This window comes from Miniopterus natalensis, chromosome 12 (genome assembly GCF_054644295.1).
Source record: "Miniopterus natalensis isolate mMinNat1 chromosome 12, mMinNat1.hap1, whole genome shotgun sequence".
In the NCBI taxonomy this organism is placed as follows: Eukaryota; Metazoa; Chordata; class Mammalia; order Chiroptera; family Miniopteridae; genus Miniopterus; species Miniopterus natalensis.
Genome location: NC_142092.1, coordinates 7785849 through 7809322, shown reverse-complemented (window position 1 = coordinate 7809322; position 23474 = coordinate 7785849). Strand labels below are relative to the sequence as shown.

Below are 23474 nucleotides of genomic sequence, written 5' to 3'. Positions count from 1 at the left end.
AGGTGCAGGGCAAAGTCAGATGCTGCCTATGCCCTCCCCAGGATCACCGGGCATGAGCTACAAAGTGATCTGTAGATGACTGCTACTTATGCTAGGTTTGGAGGTGCCCAGGAGAAGCCAATCTGCCTACCAAGGCTGGCTGCTGATAGTGCCCAGTTGGTGCTACTTAGCAAGAGGTATGGGGCATGCTGAGGCCAGATGCTGCTTGTTTGAGATTTTAGGAAAGTCTGCAGCATGAGCCAAGACAGTCTGTTAGTATGGAAAAGCCACTGGAAACAGCTTGGGTGGGCCTGAAATTTGGGTGGAACAGGGTCTCAGGGAATCACCAGGGAGGGGTGAACAGTGTTAGCCAGGTTGATGGAGACTCAGATATGGTGACCACCGCAGGCTCTGGGGGGAGGGCTCAGCAAAGGAAATGTGGTCTCTGACAGCACTTCTGTCTGGGAGAAAGCTGTCCCTCCAACCCTCGCTGGACAACTTAGTTCCACCCTGTATGTTCCTGGCACATTTTAAGCTACTGTGAGTCTGAGTAAGTCTGTGCACAGGCCCTTTAAGTGGAATACATGGGACTCCAGGAACCCTCCATCTCACTTAGCCACCATCCCCACTGGTTTTAATAGTCAGACGTTATGGGGACTTCTCCTCCTGGACTGGAATCCTGGGCTGGTGGAACCTGGTGTGAGGCTGGGACCCTCACTCCTCAGGGGCCACCTCTGCAATGGAGATATAACTCCTTATTTATAACTGCCACACCATGGGTGTGAGATCAGCCTGTTCCTAGTTCTGTCCCTCCTACCAGTCTCCATATGGCTTCTTCTTTATAACCTTAGTTATAGAACTTCTGTTCAGCTAGGTTTCAGGCAGTTTTGAATGATGGTACTTCTGAAGTTCAGTTGTAATTTTAATGTGGTTGTGGGAGAAGGTGATTATCTTCTACCATCTTGACCAGAAGTCCCCTTATTTTACTCTTTCCAGAATTCAATTAATTTGTTTTTATTACTAAAAGGCTTATAATAAAATCTAAAAAAGAAAAAAAGGCAAACCTATCCAAACAAAACAGTTATGTTTACCTCTAGAAAATGCTTTCATATATGTTAAATGCTGAAACAATGTGGCCCATGTACCACACTGAGCAGTGTGGGCACAAGTGGGGCTGACCCACAAGGGGCACAAGCTGTCACACTTAAAGCCAAAGGGCCTGCTGTTAGCTACTGTGACACATGGCGATGCAGCAGCAAGACCTACCCACTGGGTGGAAGGCTTGTTCAGGTATGAGTAGGGAATAAAGAATATGCTTCATGATGAAAAAACAATACATTTAACTATTTGCTAAGCAAAACACAATTCTGATGGAGAAAGCCTGTGAGGTACTCTCCTCCCAATACATAGTTATAAGCTGGAGTGAGGCTCCATGCGTATTTTCCCATCTCTGCATCTGAAAGGTTCTGGTCCTCCTGGCAAGTGTACACACCTTGCTTAATTAATGGCAGGATATAGAAAAGCAGCTCACACAAATAACTTGTGGTAGGTTATGGGTTAACAAATCAAGATTTCACTAAGCCAGGCCTCCCTGGGTTGGCCCCACATTTGGGTAGTTTACCTCTTTTTGATAACTAAGATTATTAAGGCCTGCCTTTTCTCTAGATCAGCTGCTCATTCATGGCAGAAAGTGTGGCTGATTTAAGGCTGTTATTCTAGTGAAAGTTCAATACAAAAAGGGTTAAAATTTTAAATTTCAAGTAAAAGCCAAGAAAGGGAGCCCAAAGACTTAATCTCAGAAACCAACGGCACACAGGTACTCTGTAGTTGCTCCCATGTGCTTTCTAGATCTGACAGTTGCCTCACTGGGGCAGGATCGGGGAGTCTGCAGAGGGAATGCTGAGAAGACAGCATCTGTCCTGCTTCCTCCTGACCTCACTCAACACTTGTGTGGATGACCTTTGAAAAATAATTTGCTCTGATTTAATTTATGTCAGTAGTTCTCAAAATGTGGCCCCCTGCTAGGCCTTGGGTTGGCCTAGAGATTGTTCAGGTCAGTTTACAGCTGTCTGCTCTGGCTGGTCCATCTGCCCATCAGTCTATCCCACAAACCCAGCAAGAAAGAAGGAAGCTACCAATATCAGTCATATCCATGCCTTGCTCACTCAGGCACCCTGCCAAGTGCTAAGTGCGTTCTTTCACAGGAGACTGAAGCAAGCCTGCACACCAGCCATGCCTGTCACTTCTATGACATCGGGCTCCTGTTACAGCTGAGGAACCTGAAGTTCAAAAGTATTATAACAAACATGTTTTTAAATTCCTACAACAAATCTGGGAAAATGTACGATGTTTTTGCTCTGACATAAGTATTTCCCAAGCATATATAATTAAATGAAATGCAAATACCTGCCATATTTCTACCTTCCTTTTCACTTCCTCCTTTTCTGCAAACTCACTTAAGTTCGCCAGGGCTTTGGCTGCCAGTATCCTTCTTTCCTCAACACTCAATTCAGACGGCAGAGCAGTGTGTGGGGCGACTTCAGGCACATCTTTGCTGTTCTGGGTTTTAGGTCCAGCCAAGGACTGTGCTTTGGGGCTGGAGCCACAGTCCATAGGGCTGCTGCAGCCACCATGAACTTCACATCGACACAGGGTCCCCTGCTGGAGAGGACAGTGTGGTTCCTTGGGGATATCTGCAACGTTGAGTGTAACAGGCTCCCCAGGGTTGTGTGACCCTGAAACACCTGAAGAGAAGGTTTTGCTCCGCTGTGCTTCCTTCGGAATATTCTTCCTTTGGAAAATTGGTGAACCATCATCTTTGAGTTGTTGTAAGCCTCCAAATTTAGATGGATTCCAGAAAGAAAATGTGTTGTGGACCAGCATTTCGTCACTGAAATCCAGCTGTGCAGTCTGTGGGGTGTCACAGTGCCCTATAGGCATCTGCTGCCTGGGGTTGTGGCAGAACGAGACCTGAGCAGGCACTGTCCATGGAGTCCCCAACTGCTCCAAAACTGACTCGGCTCTCTGTAAATCTGAGTCACTGTAGCTGAGCTGCCTTTTCAGGCGAGTCAGGGGCTGAAGACACTCTGCATTCCGCCTCTTCCAAAGAGGGTCAAACTCTTGCTCACTGGAAAGAATCACATCCTGATTCTCGACATCCGCAGCCACTGCAGTGGGGGTGAAGAAGTCCGAGGCCTCACTGTCGTGCCTCAGCAAATCTCTATCCAGCTGCATCGTAACCGCCTCAGAAACGGTCTTTTCAATTTCGGCAGAGAGGCCAGGTGCTTCTACCACTTCTTCTGTCACTATGGGTCTGTTTTCAGCTAAGTCCAGCAGCAATTTGCACACGAGGTGAATAATTTTTGGCACATGTTTCAGAAGTCGTGCCTCATAACCATGAAGCAAATGTCGCTGGCGCGTCAGATACTGCGTTAAGGTGACAGCATGTGCTCTGGGGTCACAGCAAGAGAATATGTTGCGAAGAGGAATCAGAAACTGAGTAAATTCCCTCACACACAGTAGCTGTCCTCGAGTTTGAATGGAATTGGGACGCTTTGCCCGAACAAATACAATGGCTTGATCAGCAGTCATTCTTGTCGCAAAAACTAAGTAACAAGCTATTAAAACACCTAAGGAGTGAAGAAGAAAAACCTGGATGAGAAAAGCTTATATATATATATATTTTTATTTATCAGTCTTAATGATTTATATTTGGCATTTGAAAACCATATAAATAGAGAAACGTTTTAAAGAAAATATAACTTTGTAACTTTTTGAAAAGGTGTTTATATATTTACTTATCAATATGCCCCCCCCCCCCCGCCTTGATTGAGAACATTCAGTGCCCCTGTACCCAGGGGCGAGCACAGAAACTGTCACAGTGAAGCTAAGTGTGGACTACAGGGGAATGATAGAGTAACTGTGGAGTGAGGGAGGGACAACTAAGTGTGCAATGAGGGGGGTGAATTGGTAAGTGTGGAGTGAGAATGATGGCTGGGTAACTGTGCAGAGAGAGGAAATGACTGAGGAGTATGGAGTGAGGGGCGGGGCTGACGGAGTAATTGTGGAGTAAGGGGAGAGGACTGAGTGAGTGTAGAGTTGGGGGGATCACTGAGGAAGCGGGGAGTGAGGGGACAACTGAGCGAGTGTGGAGTTGGGGGAGATGGCTGAGTGACTGGGGAGCAGGGGGGATAGTCTGGCATGTTTACCCTCCTTATGCCCAACTCCAACATGGGAGAAATAAAATCCTGCTTCTATTTCCCATTTGACAATTACTGAAAATTTCCATCCAATGGATCCATATACTGCACTTGGAACTTCTCACTCCTGTCTTTGCCATCAATTGTTGGAACATTCCTGCCTGGCACACTACCAACCTGGACATTTTTAAATTTGGGAATTATTTACATTCACCATCTTTTCCCCCTGACAATTCTTCCTGCAGAATTGTCTCTACACTAATATGTGTCTTTTCTATACCATGATACAATTCTAGATTGCTATAAGCATTTAACATTAAGGAAAACAGCCTTAACAGTACAAACACTATGCATTCCCCCAAGGAAGCTCCTGAGCAGGTGGGAGACTCCATGGCGGTACACAGGTACACTATGGATAGTCAAGCTCAGGTGTCAGGTTGAACCAAATGGCAATGAAGATTCCAACCTGATGGTCTTTATTTCTGCCCCAATATCAGTATGGCACTGAGATTCTGCTGCCTTTTTAAGTAAAATCATTGATTTTTATATCGAACTCTAGGCATGGATAGACTCTTCTTCGCAGACAGAATTCTCACAGCCATGAATTTAAATGTTGGTCCTTCCATTTATAGCAAATTGCTTACCCTTTTTCAAAACTCACATTGCTGCTAAAGATTTATTAATAAGACAGCAAGTATAAAATGCTTAGAACAATAGGTGAAACAATGCTTGCTATTTTCATTATTATCTTTAAAGACATTGGCTATTAAAAATATTATTCTTTATATGTTTAAATATACTACAAGGCAATAAAATTACCTCCTAGAATTTACCTGTTCGACCAAGCCCTGCGTGACAATGGATAGCTACTTTTCCTTCTTGTAAGGCAAATGTCATTACCTTCACCATATCTAAGATGGTGGTAAGCGATGCTACACCATAATCCTTCCATCCAAAATTGTAGAAATAAACTGGGTGATGAAAAAGAGAACAGGGAAAACATCAACATACAGGAAAAATACTTGCAAGGATATCTGAAGAAAGTGAGTGAATTCATGAAGAGTAGAAAGCTGTAAGGCACGCAGATCTCACTGAAGTGTAGGCCTAGAATAACAGGCTTTTTACATTTCCAGTAAGTTTATTGTTAACATTTCTTACAAAGCACATTCCATATTACTTAAGGCATTTCCTGCTGAAACTCAGCCAGAAAGAGTTATGGAAAAGCAGGAATGCCAATTAATAAAGTCAATAATCTGTGCCCAAATGCCTCAGCTATAGAAAGCATACAATTCTGTTTAAGCATAGTCTAAATGACTGATAAATGGGAAAAGATAGTACAGATTTTCCACCCAGTGGGAAAAAAAGAGCTAGATACAAGCTTCTTAAAAAATGTTCCAAAACTGCACAGGTTGATCCTTTCCAGCCTGGTGGGATTCCACCCCAAAGCTCCCGTGACTAAGGAGCCCTGGAATTATCAATAAGGAACCCCAGCACCCTACTCAGGCGCAGAACTGCTGTGCAGCAGCAAAGGCATCAGTGAGTCCTGGGTTCCAATCCTGCTAACACGGTTAGGCTATGTGACCGTGGGCAAATCAGAACTTGCTCATAAGCCAGTGGCCTCATGTGTGAAGCAGAAACAACTACGTTACTTGACTGCTTTAAGGATAAAGTGAGATGACAGCTCTGACATACTGTTAATGTTAATGCAAGCACTAATCAAATGTTACCACTGTTTCTACAGGGTCTCCTCCCAAGGTCCCTCTCACAGAAAAAGAAAGCCTGCATTTTCAACAGCAAGACCACAGAAGAATGGTGGCATTCTTTAAAGTTAAAGTTAGCTCATCTTCATGTTTTAGGAGCCCTACTACTATACAGTAAGTGGTTTTTCCATCATCTTTTAAACCTAAGAGCTGAGCAGACAAAAGCCTCTGAGTGCTGTCTTGGTAACTCATGGAGAAGAGGGTGGAAGGACTTACTGCCAGCCTCCATGAAAGCCTCAGGAAGGTATGTGAAACCACTTTCCTGTTCCAGAGGGTTCCCACAGCTGGCATGCTCACCCGGCCGCTGCAGGTTAATGATTGTTTTTAAGCCATGGCTTAAAGGAAAAAGAAAAAAATTAGTCGTACTGCGAGTTAGCTAGCATTTTTTTAAAAAGTAACCACTTCTGGCATTAATAAACATTACTAATTATTCTCAAATTTCTTATTTAAAATAAGTACGTTACACCTGTCATTAAAATGAAAACACTTTGCCATTGAACTCAAAGCAATGGAAGAGGAAACACGAGCTGGCTTATTAAAGTGTGTGAACAATGTGGGATTTACCTCCGAAACTGCTCAATGATGCAGTACTTCTCAAGGAGCTCAGTGGATGGGCGAGCCATGGCCAGGATGCTATCAGTGACCCTACAGGTGGGAAGAGGGCCTGGTGAGATGCACAAAACATAGCACATTCCAGCTCCAAGGACTGAGAGAGCAGGGTATCAAGCCACTACTTTTCCTGTGATTGCAATAACTCTGTAAGATGAGAAACTCCTTATCCAAACCTGGCCTCAATTTTGCATCATGATTAGGCCTCTAAAAAACCCTACCTAGCTGCTTAAATCTCTGGGAAAATTCCAGGGCGGAAGGATTTATGGACTGCAGCAAAGCATTTTCAGGGACACTTATGAGATTCTAGTGGGCATGATGCAGAAACCTGAGCTGGCAGCAAAGGTGACAATCTAGGTTAGTTATCCAAAGGTGACTAACCAAATGAGGAGTAGGAAGCATTTCTAGTTCTTGAGCTGTCTGCAGTTGAGCTATCTATGTGTTAAATGGAATAAAAACACCTGCCTTGGAGGGCTGGTGTGATAATTCAACCCAATGTGGATGTAAAGTCTTCAGCAAATCCCCCCACATGTGGTTATTAATAAATGCTGAGTTATTGCAATTCAGCAAAAAATAAGGGCTTTGGAATCCATTGGGCCTGGTTTCAAATGCTGGCTTTTCTATTTTCTAGCTGGGTAGCACACTACTTAAGTTTCTCTGGATCTCAATTCTTTCATCAATAAAATGATATTACCAACGCCTATTTCACAAGAGTTTGATGAAGATGAGGTAATAATTTGAACGTGTCTAGCACAGTGCCTGGCCTGCAGCCAAATGCATGTTTACTGACTGTACCAATGGACAGAGACCCAACAAATGGCTGCCTCTCATTAGGGCTCTGGCTTCACTCCATTCTGGTCGAATTTCTAATCACTAAAAGCCACATCAGGCAGTCTGCCCAAAGTTGTGGGTCACATGAACCCGAGAGGAGTAGCATTAAATAAACAGGGCAGGATCCAAAAAGACACCAACGCTCTCCCTGGGGTAATGCCTGAAGTTCAACAGGGTCCCCCAAAGTTTTGGAACCCCCAAGATTTAACAATACTTAGTATGAGATGAGGAGAGAGGTAACGTGAAATTAACAGAGGTGAAAAAGACTCAGATGGTTTAGTCAACAATAAATCAAAAATATTAATGTGGCCTTAGGCTGCACTGCTAGAAATTTACTTGTCAGACCACGCATCAGGAATAGTGTTTGTTTTCTCACAACATTCTTTAAGAAAGGCAGTGACAGACAAGAATATGATCTGTGCAGAACAGTGGCCTCTCAACTATATCACTATCCATGTACCCAGCAAATCTGATATGAAAAAGTATGGGTTGCAAGTTAGAGACACTAGTCAACAAATATCTAATCTGTAAGTGGATTCTTGCTGTATAAACTGATTCACCACTAGAATTCTTTAAACAGTGATTTCCTCTAAGTGTGTTTCAAATGGAACTTGGTTTGGTTATCAAAACTTTTCAGGTATCATTACACTGAAAAGATATACTTGACAGTTTACTATTAATAATAAAAAGTGGTATGATTCAATGATGATTCAACTGCACTTATATACTATAAAAAATGCAAGCATCTTATACTGTCCACTGAACCAACAACTTGTACCATTTCTATTCAGGCAGACTGCAGGTGTGTTTGTGTGAAAATGGGTCCTTTCACGCAGCCCGATGGAGTATAGGAACAAAATTAAAACAAGGCTAAAGTTTACCTGTATGACAATGGAAACTACATATGTACTTCATAATTTTTCAAATTTATAGCTTGACATGTTTATTATTTCTAGCAATTTCTGAAATTTAAGAGCTATCTAGTTACCACTTCTTTAAGATACTTACATACATTATTTCACTTAATTAAAAAAGACCCTATGGAGTTGGTTTTATTATTTCCATTTCACAGATGAGAAAACAGGTTCAGAGTGCCTGTATGAGTAGGCCACAGCTTGTCAGGCAGCAAAGCCAGGGATGGGAGGCAAGGTTCTGACTTCAAAACCCCATACATACACCCTCTTCACAGCCTCCTGCCACCCAGAACGACATACATCTTCATTCCCTTTTCCTACTTAGCTGCAGGGAAGAGCTACCGCAGTCTGACAGAATCACTCACCAGGAAGAGTAGATCCCCTTAATGGCCTGCTCCTGCTTACTCCATCGGGCTGGATTTTCATACTTGCATGCTCTGCCCCCACATGCCATGGAGCAGGCCATGTGTCCAGGAATGACATGCCGTAAACGCTCTCCGACTTTTGTATACTTTGGTGTTGGACGTCCTGAATTACCTAAAACATGAAGGAAGGGATTCAAAATTCCACTCTCTAAACAGAATAGTGACCTGGGAAACAGCTTCCATTTTATCTCAGGATTGCAGATCAGGAGCTAGTGCTAACCCCCTTCATTGTGTCAAGATTAAAACCACTTCCATTGCATCTAAGTGCAGTCTCTTACTGCAGGAAACTCTTCCATACACAACCTCCACATGTCATACTGGTCACGAAGACAATAAACCGTAAAAGCAGATCTTTTATAAGGGAGTGAGGTTTGTTCAGAACTGTATTTTTAAAGAAAAAACACAAAACAGTCAGTCATTCTATCTCCTATTACATATGCACTGAAACTCTTAGCATAACAGACAGTAAAAAGGAGAATGTAGAATGGTGAAAATTTAAAAAGGTATAAACACAGCACAGCCTCTTCACATTCCTTAAATTTAAACTCAAAGGTGTGGCAATCTTTAAGAAGAAAAGGAGTTTTACTTTTTCTCTCGGGGCAAGTTGGGTTTCTCTTGGCGCAGCTGACAGAGGACACAGCTAGCATCACCTGGAGAGAGGAAGAGGAGAGCATCTTGGTGGCGGAGCCGCGCTGGCCCTGCGGCAGCCTCAGCACTGTGTCTGAGGCCGAGTGCCGGCGGCCCTGTAGGAAGGAGCTGAGGAAGGGCATGGCTGAGAGCCGCCGGGGCGGGTCCTGCATGGCGCTGGGCCCCCGAAGGGGAGCTGGAGCCAGGGATGTCAGTGCCAGCTTGCTCAGTGATGAAGCTACACTGAGATAAGAGCATCGCTCTGCATGATCTAACGGCCATTCAGGATAGGATGACTTGTTTCCATAGTGACGAACAAAGAAACTACTGATTCCCACACAGAGTTGCACAGGCAAAGTCCCACATGAATGAGCTGTATTTTGGACAGATTGTTCAAATATTCGGATGAATAACATGTATTTTAAATAAATTATTCCTAAATTGTGACTACTCTATTTTGTTTTTCAAACATTTAAAAGATCTGACTGCCCCAAATATTACATCTAAAATACTGTAATGGATTTAGAAAAATGTCTTTATGGTGCAAACATTACCTTTTACACACATACTAAAAGGCTTAAATTCTTTTATTTCTTTCAATCTATTCTCTGAACATGTTGAAAAAATTCTCTTTTTACCCCTCTCTGGAACAGGGCAGACAGAAAGTTAAATGTAACAAAGTGGGACATGCTGGATATCTTAGAACATTATTAAAACACCCTTCCATTTTTCAAAATAAAAAAATCTCGTTTCCTTGATAGAACTATTAAAGAAATACTTGGGTAGAACAAATAAAGACATCTGTAGGGCTGATCTATTAATGAGAAAACACTTTTATATTTTTATTTCCAGAATTTGAAAACCCAACTCTTGGCGGTGCTTTTATTGGATAGCTACAGTAGCCAGGCTTCTCAAAAGCTCAAAACACAATTCTGTGCCTTTTGTCAGTGACTGGGGAAAAAGGAGCTTGGATAACATCTTTGCAGAGGCCTACAAAGAAACCTCACTAAGCATCACATTTTTTTAAGGAACTGGATGAGGGGGAGGTTGTAACTTGAGGATAAAGAATATAAAGGGAACAGAAACTCTTAACAACCACCAATTGTCCGCCTCCTCCTGGGTTAATGTCAGGCTATACCACCCCCGCCCCCCAACACCCCATTTCTTGTCTTTTTGTCTTTGTCTCCAAAATGGTATTTTAGCCATGTGCAGATAGAAACAACCTACTGCCACAGATAGGGCTCTTTTTTGTTCTGTCCCATTTTAACAATTAATAATGCTTGAAGCAAGCACTTTTAAAAATGAATCCCCCATCTCTCCAACAGGAAGCACTCTGTCAAATAAGACAATTTGGTGCTCAAATTCCTAATCATGGTGTAGCACATGCCCTTGCTATCTTGTGTACAGCAACAGATAATTTTTTAATGTAACCAATCCAGAAAGCACAGCTTCCAGAGCTTTAAAGGAGTGAAGAGTAGGTGCAGTATGGAAGGCAAGTTGGAAGCTGATGGCAGAAGGCCCCAAGTGCTCAAACCAAGGGGTGTGTGTCTGCTGCTTGGGAATCAGGGAGTCACACTCAAGTTTCTGAACAAGTCTCCATGAGGAGGTTCATGCTGCCCTGCAGAGACAGGGCTGGAAGCACAAGACTAGGGACCTTCTGGGACAGTGACTGCGTAAATGGAGCAAAGCATGGGTGTGAGACAGTGCGATGACAGACAGCTGACAGCTGGAGGGCAGTGGCTGGAGACAGTGCTGGGGCTTCTTGCCTAAGTAAGAGGCAGACAGACACTGAAGCTGCTTAACACGGGAGCCAGTGAGGAGAAGGTGTGTGACAACCTGGCAGGCAAACTCCATTTGAGATGCAAGGCATGTGAAGTGACAAAGGAGGACTCAGCTGGAGAATGAGAGATCTCCATGTCTGCAACTCTAGGGACATCTACAGAGGAGAGTCCAGGTGACTCGGCTCTCAATGGTTCTGAAGAGGAAAGCAAGTTTGATGATAGGGACTAGTCTGGATGAAGCTAAGGACAGGACAGTTAATGTATCTTCTCAAGAGTAAGTTTTGCTGTGAAATCTTAAGAACTGGGTTGACCTCAGATAAACATGTAAACATCTGAGCAGACTCAGTTACTAGACAGTCAGGGGCCCTAAATAGGGGTCTTCAGGAAAGTGGACCTGAGGCAGCCCTCTTTCTCAGCATGTCCTCCACATCACCCAGAGCTCCTGTGGGTGCTGGGATGCGCCTGCAGCTACACTGGTGCTGAGGTGGAGTGCTGTCTACCTGTGGGTATGGTAGACCAGGGCAGAGGCCTGCGCTTCCCTAGACACAAGAGAAATGTCACCCACCGTCTCATGCTCCAAACTATACGTTGGCAAAACTCCCAACTCACAGCAAAATCCATTTTTAAAAACGAGATTTACTTATGCCAAATGGCTGTACAATAGGGAAGCATACAGCCAGTCCCACCCCAAACACTCTAGACTCGTCTCCCTTCAGTCTTTGTCCCTAAGCATATGGATTTTCTGTATGTTTATAATCATATTGCAAATATATTTTTTGCTATAGTCTTATAATTTTTATTTAATGAAAGCACAATTATGACACATCTAGATGATGCATCATAATTTACCTAATCATTCCTTAGCTCTTAGGTATTTATGCTATTATCAATTATTTTATTTAAAACTAAGACAGACATTTTCAGGACTAGAACCTTTTCTCCTTTAGCAAATTGCTGGGAATGATATGGGGTAGTGAGCAAAATTAATTTTCAAAGCTTATATGTTTATTCATCATATATATTTTTTAATATATCTTTATTGACTTCAGAGAGAGGAAAGGAGAGGGAGAGAGAGAGATAGAAACATCAATGATGAGAGAGTCATTGATGGAGCCCACAACCCAGGCATGTGCCCTGACTGGGAACCGAACCCTGATTGCCTGGATCCTAGGTTGATGCTCAACCGCTGAGCCATGCCTGGCCGGGCTATTCATCATATTTCTGAGGTCAGAGAGAAATACAGAACTAAAATACAGTTCAAGAAATACAGAACTAAAATACAGTCTCTGATAGGGTTTTGTGCCAACCTCCTAGACGCCAGAAATCTCTCATGATTAATTTTGTGGGTTAATTTAGTTATATATACCCACGTTTCTTTCACAAATCTGTAAGAAAGTTTAAAAATCAACTAAAATTTTAAATTGAAATCAGTTCTAGATTGCTAATGATAAATTGTTCAGACCCTTAGAAATACCATTGTAATGTTTATTTAAATTATCAATAGAAAAAAATAAGTCTTATCTTCAGATAAGCAGGAGCAGCAAGACTATATTAGTTTCTATTTCATATTTTATAGAGAATGGAATTTTTTAGAGTGATTTTATGAAGGGCCATGCTTTCAACAGACACTTAAAAGGCATAGAACCTTTTCCCTGGTGGCCACAGAGAGCTTCTGTAGAAACTCATTATCTTTGGCTGCATTAGCCTTTCTCTGCTTTCCTTCCCTCCATCCTGCACAATCATTACTTATTTGTAGGCCACAAGAACCAACACTACTGTTGTTTTCCCATATACCTGCTAACAACTGATCTATTTTTCCCTTTGACAACATATTTTTCTAAATACATAAGAAAATGTCAGTTTTCTATATTCCATGAATATAAAATCACAGGGGACCCTGCCTCATTACTGTTCCTATCCTTCTCACTACCAAATATGCTGTCTCTAAAGAAAAGTCAGGTTCTAAGAAAAAGTAGAAAAACACCACAAAAGATAACCACCATAAGCACCCTCCTGAGCTGCTATAATCATCAGTGTACAAAAGACCCCTCTCCCAGCATAATGAACATGGGTGCTGCACTCGTCTCCACACCACAACACTTTTCAGCCACTGGCCTGCTTGCAGGGGGGCAATCAGTCCCACTGGATACCACTGTAATTAGCTATTAGTTATTAATTGTAGTTATTAATAATAGAAAAGGAGCAAAGGGAAGACCAGACATTATAGGCATGTCATTTGGGCACCTTTACTAGGAGCTACAACTTTGCACTCCCCAGGGAACCACCTGCCCATTCCCTGCAGATCACTGGGGGAAGGGGTCCAACAAAAGAGAAAGAGACATATACACAGTGAAGTTGGGGTGACTAGGGAAGGCACTTGCCTGTCAGTCAAGCCTGGGGAACCATAGATTGGCCAGAATGGGTGTAGACAATGCAAGCCTGCAAAAATTTAGTGATACATAATCCCCTAACAAAGAAATTCTCTCTTGTTGCTCTTGACTCTTGGCTCTTAACTTCTTGCACTCACACTCATGGCAACTAACCAACAGCTGGACAGCTCAAGAGGTTTTCTAATGTTGAGTCAAAATCTATTTCTCTGTAAACACTGGTTGTAGTTCATCCCTCTAAACCCTCCTCCCCCAAAATCCCCAAACCACCAAGTATCTCTTTGACTTGCAAGGTTTTCAAATATCTGAAGATAAAACTTCTCCAAAACCTCCCCTATTTGGGATAGCTCTTAATGTTTCAGACATCCCTAGTGTATCACTGTTTCCGGATCCTTCACTATGATTCTTCTTCTTCTGAGGGCCACTCCTCTCCCTCCACAGCTAAACTACTAAAAAAGCTGTCCACATCTGCCATTTCCATTTGTCACTGGTCTCATCCTCAACTTCCATTTAACTCTGGTCGCTGCCTGCACTGAAACCGCTCTTCTTAAGGTCTCTAATGGCGCCTGCTTCTAGGTGGACTGGTTTTGACTGATCAGCAGCATGCAAACCAGTTGAATAACTTAGTTTTAATTTTAAACACTTTTTGGAGAGGATTTTATTTTTTATTTTGAATCAATGTCAAACTTACAGAAAAGTTATAACACAAATAATATTTTCTCTTGAACCATTTGAAAAGCCACAAACAGGCTGTCCCATTACTCCAAATAACTTAGCATTTATTTCCCACAAACAAAGACGCTCTTCTCTACAATCCCCCAAGTCAGAAAATTACGATTGATACATTACTAGTTGCCCTTTATTCCACAGACCTCTCAAGCTTCACTGTTTATCTCAATATTCCTTACAGAAAATCGTACCATAAACGTTCATACAATGCTGTACTTAGTCATCCTGTCTCTTTCTCTTATTTCACTCTAGGATAAGTTCCTCAGTCTTTTCTTGACTTTGATGCCCTTGAGTTTTGAAGAGTACAGGCCAGTTATTTTGTAGAACATCTCTTAATTTGAATGTGTCTGTTTCCTCATGATCAGATCCAAGAAGCCTCGGTGTTTACTGGTGAAGAACATTATTTAGAAACCAAGTTTGGTGCTAGGCATGCTCAGTGCTATTAGAGTGTTGTCAACAGCAGGCACTCCCTCTTAGAGGGCAGAGCTAAGGAATATGTGCACTACATACACGCAAACACACATATCACACACTGACATATGTACTTGTTTCTATATGCATTCATGTACATTGAAATCGAAGAATTCGCCCTGATACTACTAATTCCAATCCAACACCACAGACTTTTTCCCAGTCTTCTTTTCCAAAACTATAACTCCCTTCTCTGATGGTAAGAACACTGCTGCCATTATCCCTAACGTATTTAATTACCTGACCAAGCTCCCTCACTGCTAAGGCCCCCTCCCCTAACTGGATGCCTCCCTCTGCCCGTTTGGACTCTACTGCCCTAAGCCAGGCTGCGGTTGCCACCCACCTGTGTGGACGCCTCCTCACACTGCCTATGTTCTGATGCTCCATGCAGGGCCACCCTGCCATGCAGCAGAGGCCTCCCAGCCTCACCTGAGCTCTGATGCCTGGGGATCTAACATGCTGAGCCAGGCCGGCCTCTCAGGCGGACATCATCCTGCTCAGGTGTCATGACTGCTGGGCTGCCCCCATATGGGTACTCTTCACCCTGTATGGCCTACAGCACTGTAGTCTGCCCCATCATCTGGTGTAGATGCTACTTTTCATGGCCTTGCTCAGTGGCTTTTGGACTGAATTGTTCAGGAAGGAAAGGCAAAGAAGGGGAAGAGGAAGTTCCTTACTTTTTTCCTTTGTTAATTGTGGTAAAATATACATAACATAAAATTTACGATTTTAAAGTATACAGCCCAATGGCATTAAATATATTCACACTGTTGTGCAACTATCACCACCATCCATCTCCAGAATATCTTCCCAGACTGAATGAGAAACTCTGTATCTACTAAACACTAAATCCCCACTTCTCCCTCACCCAGCCCCCCGCAACCACCGTCTACTTTCTGTTTCCATGAATTTGACTATTTAAGTACCTCATGTAAGTGGCCTTATATAATTATTTTTGTCTTTTTGAGACTGGCTTATTTCACTTGGCATGGTATCTTCAAGGTTCATCCATCTTGCAGCATGTGTCAGAATTTCTTTCTTTTTTTGCTGAGGGCTGAATAATATCCCACTGTATGTACATGCTGTATTTTGTTTATCCATCCATGTGTTGTTGAACATTCAGCTGTTTCTAACTTTTGGTGTTGTGAATGCAGCTATGGCTATAGGTACACAAACATCTTCCTAAACCACTGTTTTCAATTCTTTTGGTATACACCCAGAAGTGGAATTGCTGGATTCTATTTTTAATTTTTTGAGAAACTGCCATACTCTTTTCCCTAGTGGCTGTACTATGTACCATGTACACGCCAACAATATACTAGGGTTCCAATTTCTCCACATCATCACCAACCCTTGTTCTTTCTTCTTTCTTTCTCTCTTCCTTTTTTCCTTTCTTCCTTTCTTCCTTTCTTTCTTTTTCTTCTTTCTTTCTCTTTCTTTCTTTCTTTCTTTCTTTCTTTCTTTCTTTCTCTCTCTCTCTCTCTCTCTCTCTCTCTCTCTCTCTCTCTCTCTCTCTCTCTCTCTCTCTCTCTCTCTCTCTCTCTCTCTCTCTCTCTCTCTCTCTCTTTCTCTCTCCCTCCCTCCCTCCCTTCTTTCTCCTTCCTTCCTTCCTTCCTTCCTTCCTTCCTTCCTTCCTTCCTTCCTTCCTTCCTTCCTTCCTTCCTTCCTTCCTTCCTTTCTTTTTCTTTCTTTCTCTCTTCTTTCTTTCTTTCTGCCAAACTAATGAATATGCAATGGTATTTCATTGCAGTTTTGATTTGCATTTCCATAGCCTGTGCTTTTGGTGTCATATCCAAGAAATCATTGCCAACACCAATAAAGCTTTTCCTGTATGTTTTCTAAGAGTTTTATGCTTTTAGCTCTTATGTTTTGGTCTTTGATCCATTTTGAGTTAACCTTGTATATGGCATAAGGTAAGGGTCTGACATCATTTTTTTGCATTTGCATACCCAATTTCCCCTCCACCAATTGAGGAAAAGATTGTCTTTTCCCCACTGAAAAGTCTTGCACCCTTATTGAAAATCATGTGCCCATATATGTAAGGGGTTTTCTCTGGGATCTCTATTCCATTCCATTGGTTTCTACACCTGTCTTCATGTCAGTAACATGCTATTTTGATTATTGCAGCTTTGTAATAAGTTTTGAAATAATGAAGCAGGTCCTCTAACTTTGTTCTATCTTTTCAAGATTACGTTGGCTATTCGGGGGTCCTTCAAGATTCCACATAAATTTTGGGATGGAGTTTTCTACTTCTGAAAATACCATTATGGGTATTCTGACAGGAACTGCACTGAATCTGTAGATCAGATTAGGTTGTACTGAGACCTTAACAATATTTAAGTCTTCCAATCCATGAACAGAGGCTTTCCACTTATTTAGAACTTCTTTAATTTCTTTCAGCAATGTTTTGCAGTTTTCAATAAGGTAAGCTGAGAATACTGGGCCCTGATTGCCCTCACCCCACCTTGTTTGTAGGTCAGAGGTTCTGTGCTGAGAAAAGTAGGCCAAAAAGACCAAAAGCTACTACCTCCACTCAGCTTGCAAAGCAGGAGTATCACACAGAGAAGAGGGCCAACCTCACTCCAAGCTCCAGAGCCATGCCTAGGAGATTTTGCCCAGAGGGAAAGGCAGACCTTAAAAACAGAGAACTATGAAGCTCTTTCCAAAGAAACTGTCTTTATTTGAAACATAGTGTGGGGAAGTTCACACTTAACAATGTTCACAAAAACGATGGAGGCTTTGGTAGTAAGCAATTAAGAGGAGGATGGTAGATTCATGAGAGCAATAAGCTAAACTGCAAATTAGCTAACTTACTAGAAAGAACCAGAGAAAGAGACAACTTATAAGAGCCCTTATAGGGTAAGAACAAACCTCAAAGACTAGCCTCAAAAATCACCACTGCCTGAACTTAATTAGATCAAACTGTAGTGCAATATATGCCCCAAGACTTTGTCAAAAATAATAAAGTGAGCCCTAGCTGGTTTTGCTCAGTGGTTAGAGCACCAGCCCTCAGATTGAAGGGTCCTGGGTTACAGGCTTGATCCCCAACCCTGGTCGGGGCCCCTGTGGGAGGCAACCAACCAATGTGTGTCATATCAATGTTTCTCTTTCTCTCTCCCCCTTCCACTCTCTCTGAAAAACAATAGAAAAAATATCCTCAGGTGAGGATTAAGTAATAATAATAATAACAAAGTGACCAGCAGGCAATTAGTGAAACCTAACAGCTGGATGTGACAACAACTGAGGGAGACAGCTTAACAGAAAGATTGGTGAAAGGGAGAGAAAGGGAGTCCTTCCACAATAGTGTCATCCCAGTGTAACTGTATTTTCATGCCTAAGGCTGTGCCCTCCCTTGAAGGAGTCACATCAGAAGCTTTGGAATGTGGAGAAAACACACCTCACTAAAATGGTCTAGTCAAGTCTCTAAACAAATAGGCAAGCAAAAGCAACAAACAAACACCCCAAAACAAGCCTGGTAGGGAAGAGGGTATATAGAAGTATCATTATAAACTACCTGTGAAAGAGCCCAGGCATCAGATTTACAAAGACTTTAAAGTCACCACTATAAATATGTTCAAAGAACTAAACGAAATCAAGAAGTAAAGGAAGCTATAATAACAAAGTCTCATCAAATAAAGAGCCAGAAATGGTAAAAAAGAAAATGAAAATTCAGAAATTTAGAAGTACAATAACAATGGGGAAAAAAATCAGTAGAGGAGCTCATTAGCAGATCTGATGCAGCAAAAGGAAGAATTGGATAACTAGAAAACAGATTGGTAGAAACTATGTACTCTGAAAAACAGAGAAGAATAAAAAAAAAGAAGAGAGATTCAGAAAAATGTTGGACACTCCTAAGTGTACCAACATACACATAATTGATGTACCAGGAGGAAAGGTGAAAAAAAATCAGAAAAAAATATTAGAAGAAATAATGGCTCAAAAAGTTCCCATATTTGATGAAAAACATTAATCTACACATCCAAGAAGTTCAACAAACTCCAAGTAGCATATACAGAAGAGATCCACACCAAGACATGTCACAGTAAAAGTGCTGAAAGCCAAACACAAAGAGAAAAATGATTACTCATGTACAAGGGAACCTCAATAACATATCAGCTGATTTTTCATCAGAAACAAATGGAGACCAAAAAGTAAAGGGAAAATATATTCAAAGTACTGAAAATTAACACTGTCAACCAAAAACCTTACATCCAGCCATATTATCTTTTAAAACTAAAGGGGAAATAAAGACATTCCCAATGTAGATGAAAAGGGTCCACATGCTAACCTGACTAGCTCAGGGAAGGCCTGCACGGCAGCCTTGTAGACTCAGAGACTTAAAATAACCACAAAGGATTGTCTGAAATGAAAACTTTTAAAATTAAAAAGCAGTTTATGGTGGGTAGTCATGTCCTAGGCCAGTACCTTTCCTGACAAAGGTCAATCTTTGCCTTAAATGAGACTGTCCATTGTCTTTTTGCATCTATGATAACATACTGTTGGAATGTCAAAGTCATTTTCCTTTTTCCAGACCCCTCAAAGCACAGTCACCACTCTGAGGAGACTACAAATTCCCTCATTGTTACTAAGTTAATTACTGACTGTTAACCATCCTGCACCCACCTAAGTAAAAGAAGTATGTCTATCATTTTATTTTTATCCAATTGCAGAGGTCCCCTCCCCCCCGCCCACTTTGCTTTCTCCCACCTCCCTAATCTATTACCAATGGATTTAAAGTAACCCATGTACATTTCCCCGCTTTGATTGCAATGCATAAAACAAGATGCAAAACTGCCATTCTCCGGACCATTATCTCAATCTGTTGAGATTCTGCATCCCAGAATGTGTCAACAGTGGCTCAAGTGAACTCACAAAAAATCTTCATAGGTTTGAAGCTGCAAATTCAATCCCTGGCCCTGATTGGGGTGTGTGTGTGTGGGAGGCCCCAATTGATGTGCCTCTCTCACATTATGTTTTTCTCACTCTCTTCTCCCTCCCCTCCCTTTTTTTAAATTTATCTTTACTGTTGAAAGTAAAGATATCCCACCTTTTCTTCCCCATTGATCTCCTCCACCAGGCATCCGCTGCCTCCCCCAGCCTTCACCACACTATTGTCTGTGTCCATGGATTATGCATATATGCATATAAATTCTTTGATTAATCTCTCCCCACTCACTCCCCCACCCCTACTTTCCCTCTGAGATTCCTCAGTCTGTCCTTGTGATCAGAGATGCTTGATATGATTTCAATCTTCTTGAATTTTTAGAGACTGGTTTTGTGTCCTAACATGTGGTCTATCTTTGAGAATGGCTCATGTGCACTTGAGAGGAATGAATATTTTGCTACTTTGGGGTGAAAAGTTCTGTAAATGTCAATTAAATCCATCTGATCTAGTGTGCCATTTAAAGTCACTATTTCTGTGTTGCTCTTTTGTCTGGAAGACCTATCCAGTGAAGTCAGTGGGGTGTTAAAATCCTCTACTATGACTGTATTGCTGTTCACCCCTCCCTTAAAGTCCTTAAGGTTATTATTGATAGGTCTTTATTTATTGCAATTTTAATTACTTGTGTCTATGTTTCTCTTTATTTCTTCTTCTTATTACAGCAGTCCCTATAACATTTCTTGCAATGCTTCTATTTCTACTTCCAACTATATCAGTCCCTTTCACATTTCTTACAATGCTGGTTTGGTGGTGATAAACTCCTTGAGCCTTTTTTTTGTCTGGGAAGCTCTTTATTTCAACATCTATTTTGAATGATAGCCTTGCTGGATAGAGTAGTCTTGGTTTCAGATCCTTGTTTTGCATTACCTTGAATACTTCATACCATTCCCTTCTGGCCTGTAGAATTTCTGATGAGAAGTCAGCTGACAGCCTTATGGAAGCTCCTTTGTAGGAATATAAAATGGTAAACTGCTTTGGAAGACAATCTGACAGTTCATCAAATGAATAAGCAAAGAGTTAGCATACAACCCTGAAGTTCTATTCTTAAGTATATACCCCCCATAATGAAAACACTTGCCCACACCGAAACTTGTACACAAATGTTCAAAGTAGCATTACTCACAATAGCCAAAAAGTGGAAACAACACAAGTGTCTATCTACTGGTGAATGTATTTAAAAATATGTGAAGCAGGCTAGCTGGCATTCCTGTCTTCCCCCACACTGTCCCCAGTGTCAGTGGGGCCCAGTGGGGAGTTGAGCCTCCAACTGCACCTGGTATATGTGAGGAGAAAAGAAATGGCAAGAGGTGGGATAGTTGGCACTATGCTTCCTGCTTTCCCTCCCCCACCCATGTCCACAGGGGACAGCAGGAAAATGAGCTTCAGTTGTATCTTTTCATTTCCCCTTTCCCAGATGGCAGCAGGGTCCAGTGGGAAGCTGATCATTTATTACAAGGAAACTGGTCTTACACCCCCACTCAAAAGTAACATAAGAATGCAAGGCAATGCCCCACTTTCTCCACAAAGGTGTCAGGGAGCTGATGGGGGAGCTGAAATTCTACCTCATTCATGTGAAAGGAGGCAGTGCAAGTAAGTGCTCTACTTATGTTGGGGTGCTGTCAACAAGGCTCAAAGGGAAGATGAACATACACACTTACCTGATTCTCAAGCTACATTTCAACACAGAGAATACTCACTAAAAGAAGGAGAAATAGGATCCAAAATTGCTACGATACAATCGAAGATCACTTGTCATTCCAAGAACTAAGAAAATCACAACGGGAATGAGAAGAGACAATCAACAGATATCAAAACAGAGATAAATGATAGGTTGAAGATATCCAGTAAGGATTTCAAAGAAGCTATCCTAAAATAATTCAACAGGTAATTACCAATTCGCTTAGAAAAAATGACTAGAAATGCTCAGCAAAGAAGTAGACGTTATAAAAAAAGAACCAAACAGTAATAACAGAACTAAAAACACATAACTAAAATTTAAAAACTGTCTAAATAGGCTGAATAGTATAGTGAAGGTGACAACAAATATAACTGGTGACCTTGAGGACAGAGTAACAGAAATTACACAATATGAACAACAGAGAGAAAAACAGGATAATACAATAAACAGATTCTCAGAGGCCTGTAGGACAAAGAGCTAACAACATTCATACCATTGCATCCCAGAGGGAAAGCAGAAAGAGAGTGGGACTGAAAATGTATTCAAAGAGATAATGGCTGAAAATTTCCCAAATTTGGGGAAAGACTTAAACCTACTTGTTCAAGAAGCTAAAGGAAACTTAGATAGGATACAAGCAAAGAAATCCATGCCAAGATGCATTCTAATAACACTTCTGAAAATTGAAGACAAAAAAATCTTGAAAGCAACCAAAGAGAAATGACAGCTATAGGAAAAGCCCAATTTGAATGACAGTCATTTCTCACCTAAAAGAATGAAGGCTAGAAGGGAGTGGCATAACATTTTTCAAGTTTTTTGAGAGAAAAGAACTGTCATATACAAATTTTATATGTGGCAAAAACATTCTTCAAGAATAAAAGAGAGGAGTGACATCAGCAGGATAGAGGAGTAGGCAGCTCTAACACCCATCCTACCAACAGAAACATCTAAAACAATCAGAATCTGTCAGAAACAACTTTATCAGAACTCTGGAAAATATTGAAAGATGTACAGCAACCAAGCAACTGCTGAATCAAAAGAAAGGCAACATTTTCACTTGTCCTTGCCCCATTCACCCCACAGCTTGGCAGCACTCTTGAAAATGGCAGCCCGAATTTCCAGTGTGGGATCCTTCTAGAGGAAGCAGAGTAGACCTTCTTAGAAAATTATTGTGTGTGTTTGTTCTAACCTATCTGGGAGATACCTGAAGGACTGGCACAAGGTACTCAGAACAAGAAAGTAATGAATTTTACTTGAAAATACTGTGCGATGAACAAAAAAATCTGCAACCTCCTGGGGCAAAAGACTATTGGTGAGATACTGGAAAATGGTACCCAACATATAAAGAATAAACACCAATTTTACACAGTTTCTTCCAGAAAACAGACGAGCACAGAACATTTCCAAGCCCTCTTATGAGGCTAGGGTCACTCTTTCACCTAAAGCAGACAAAGTAGTACCCCCCCACACACTATAATCCAATGTCTCTTTAGAACATTGATTATATCAACTGATACAGAAAAAGCATGTGATAAAATCCAACACCTATTCATGATAAAAAAAAATCTCAGCAAGTTAACAAGGGCAATTAATTCAACTTATTATAGAGCATCTACTGAAAACTCAAGTATCATACTGAAATGCTTTTTCCCTAAGATCAGGATGGAGGTAAGGATGTCTGCTCTCATGGCTCTTATTCTGCTCAGCAGAAGTTCTAGGCCCTACAATAAGACAGGGGGAAAATAATAGCATACATATTGTAAAGGAAAGAAACAAAACTATCCTTACTTGCAGACAGGACTGTTTATACAGGAAATTCCAAGGACTCTCCAAAAATCTCCTAGACCTAATAAGTGAGTTCAGCAGACCACAATGAGATACTACAAGACACCTACTGGAATGCCTAAAATAAATAGTGAAAACACCTAATGCTGGTGGGGCTGCAGAGAATTTTGATCACTTACATTGCTGGTGGGGATATAAAATGATATAGCCATTCTGGAAAACAGTTTGGCAGTTTCATATAAAACTACATATGCAACAATCATATGACCTAGGAAGTAACTCTTGGCCATTTATCCCAGAGTAATGACAATTCAAGCTCACATAAAAACCTGTATGTGCATGTTCACAACAGCTTTATTC

The 23474-nt window shown here is 41.5% G+C and overlaps 1 protein-coding gene across 6 annotated transcripts in view; it reads right to left on the bottom strand.

Moving 5' to 3' along the window:
• The window catches only part of PTPDC1 (protein tyrosine phosphatase domain containing 1), a 70369-nt gene that overhangs the window by 11598 nt on the left and 35297 nt on the right, over positions 1-23474 (bottom strand). For 4 of the 6 annotated variants that reach the window (XM_087822579.1, XM_087822580.1, XM_087822581.1 and 1 more), the window contains 5 exons: positions 8658-8829; positions 6503-6583; positions 6155-6273; positions 5012-5149; positions 2386-3608 (listed from right to left, as the gene is read on the bottom strand). In XM_087822579.1, the coding sequence (XP_087678705.1) occupies positions 2386-3608; positions 5012-5149; positions 6155-6273; positions 6503-6583; positions 8658-8829 (1733 nt within the window). Of the gene's footprint in view, positions 1-2385; positions 3609-5011; positions 5150-6154; positions 6274-6502; positions 6584-8657; positions 8830-9303; positions 9533-23474 lie in introns of those variants that run through there. The other 2 variants (XM_016214325.2, XM_087822583.1) reach the window with 2 other exon arrangements.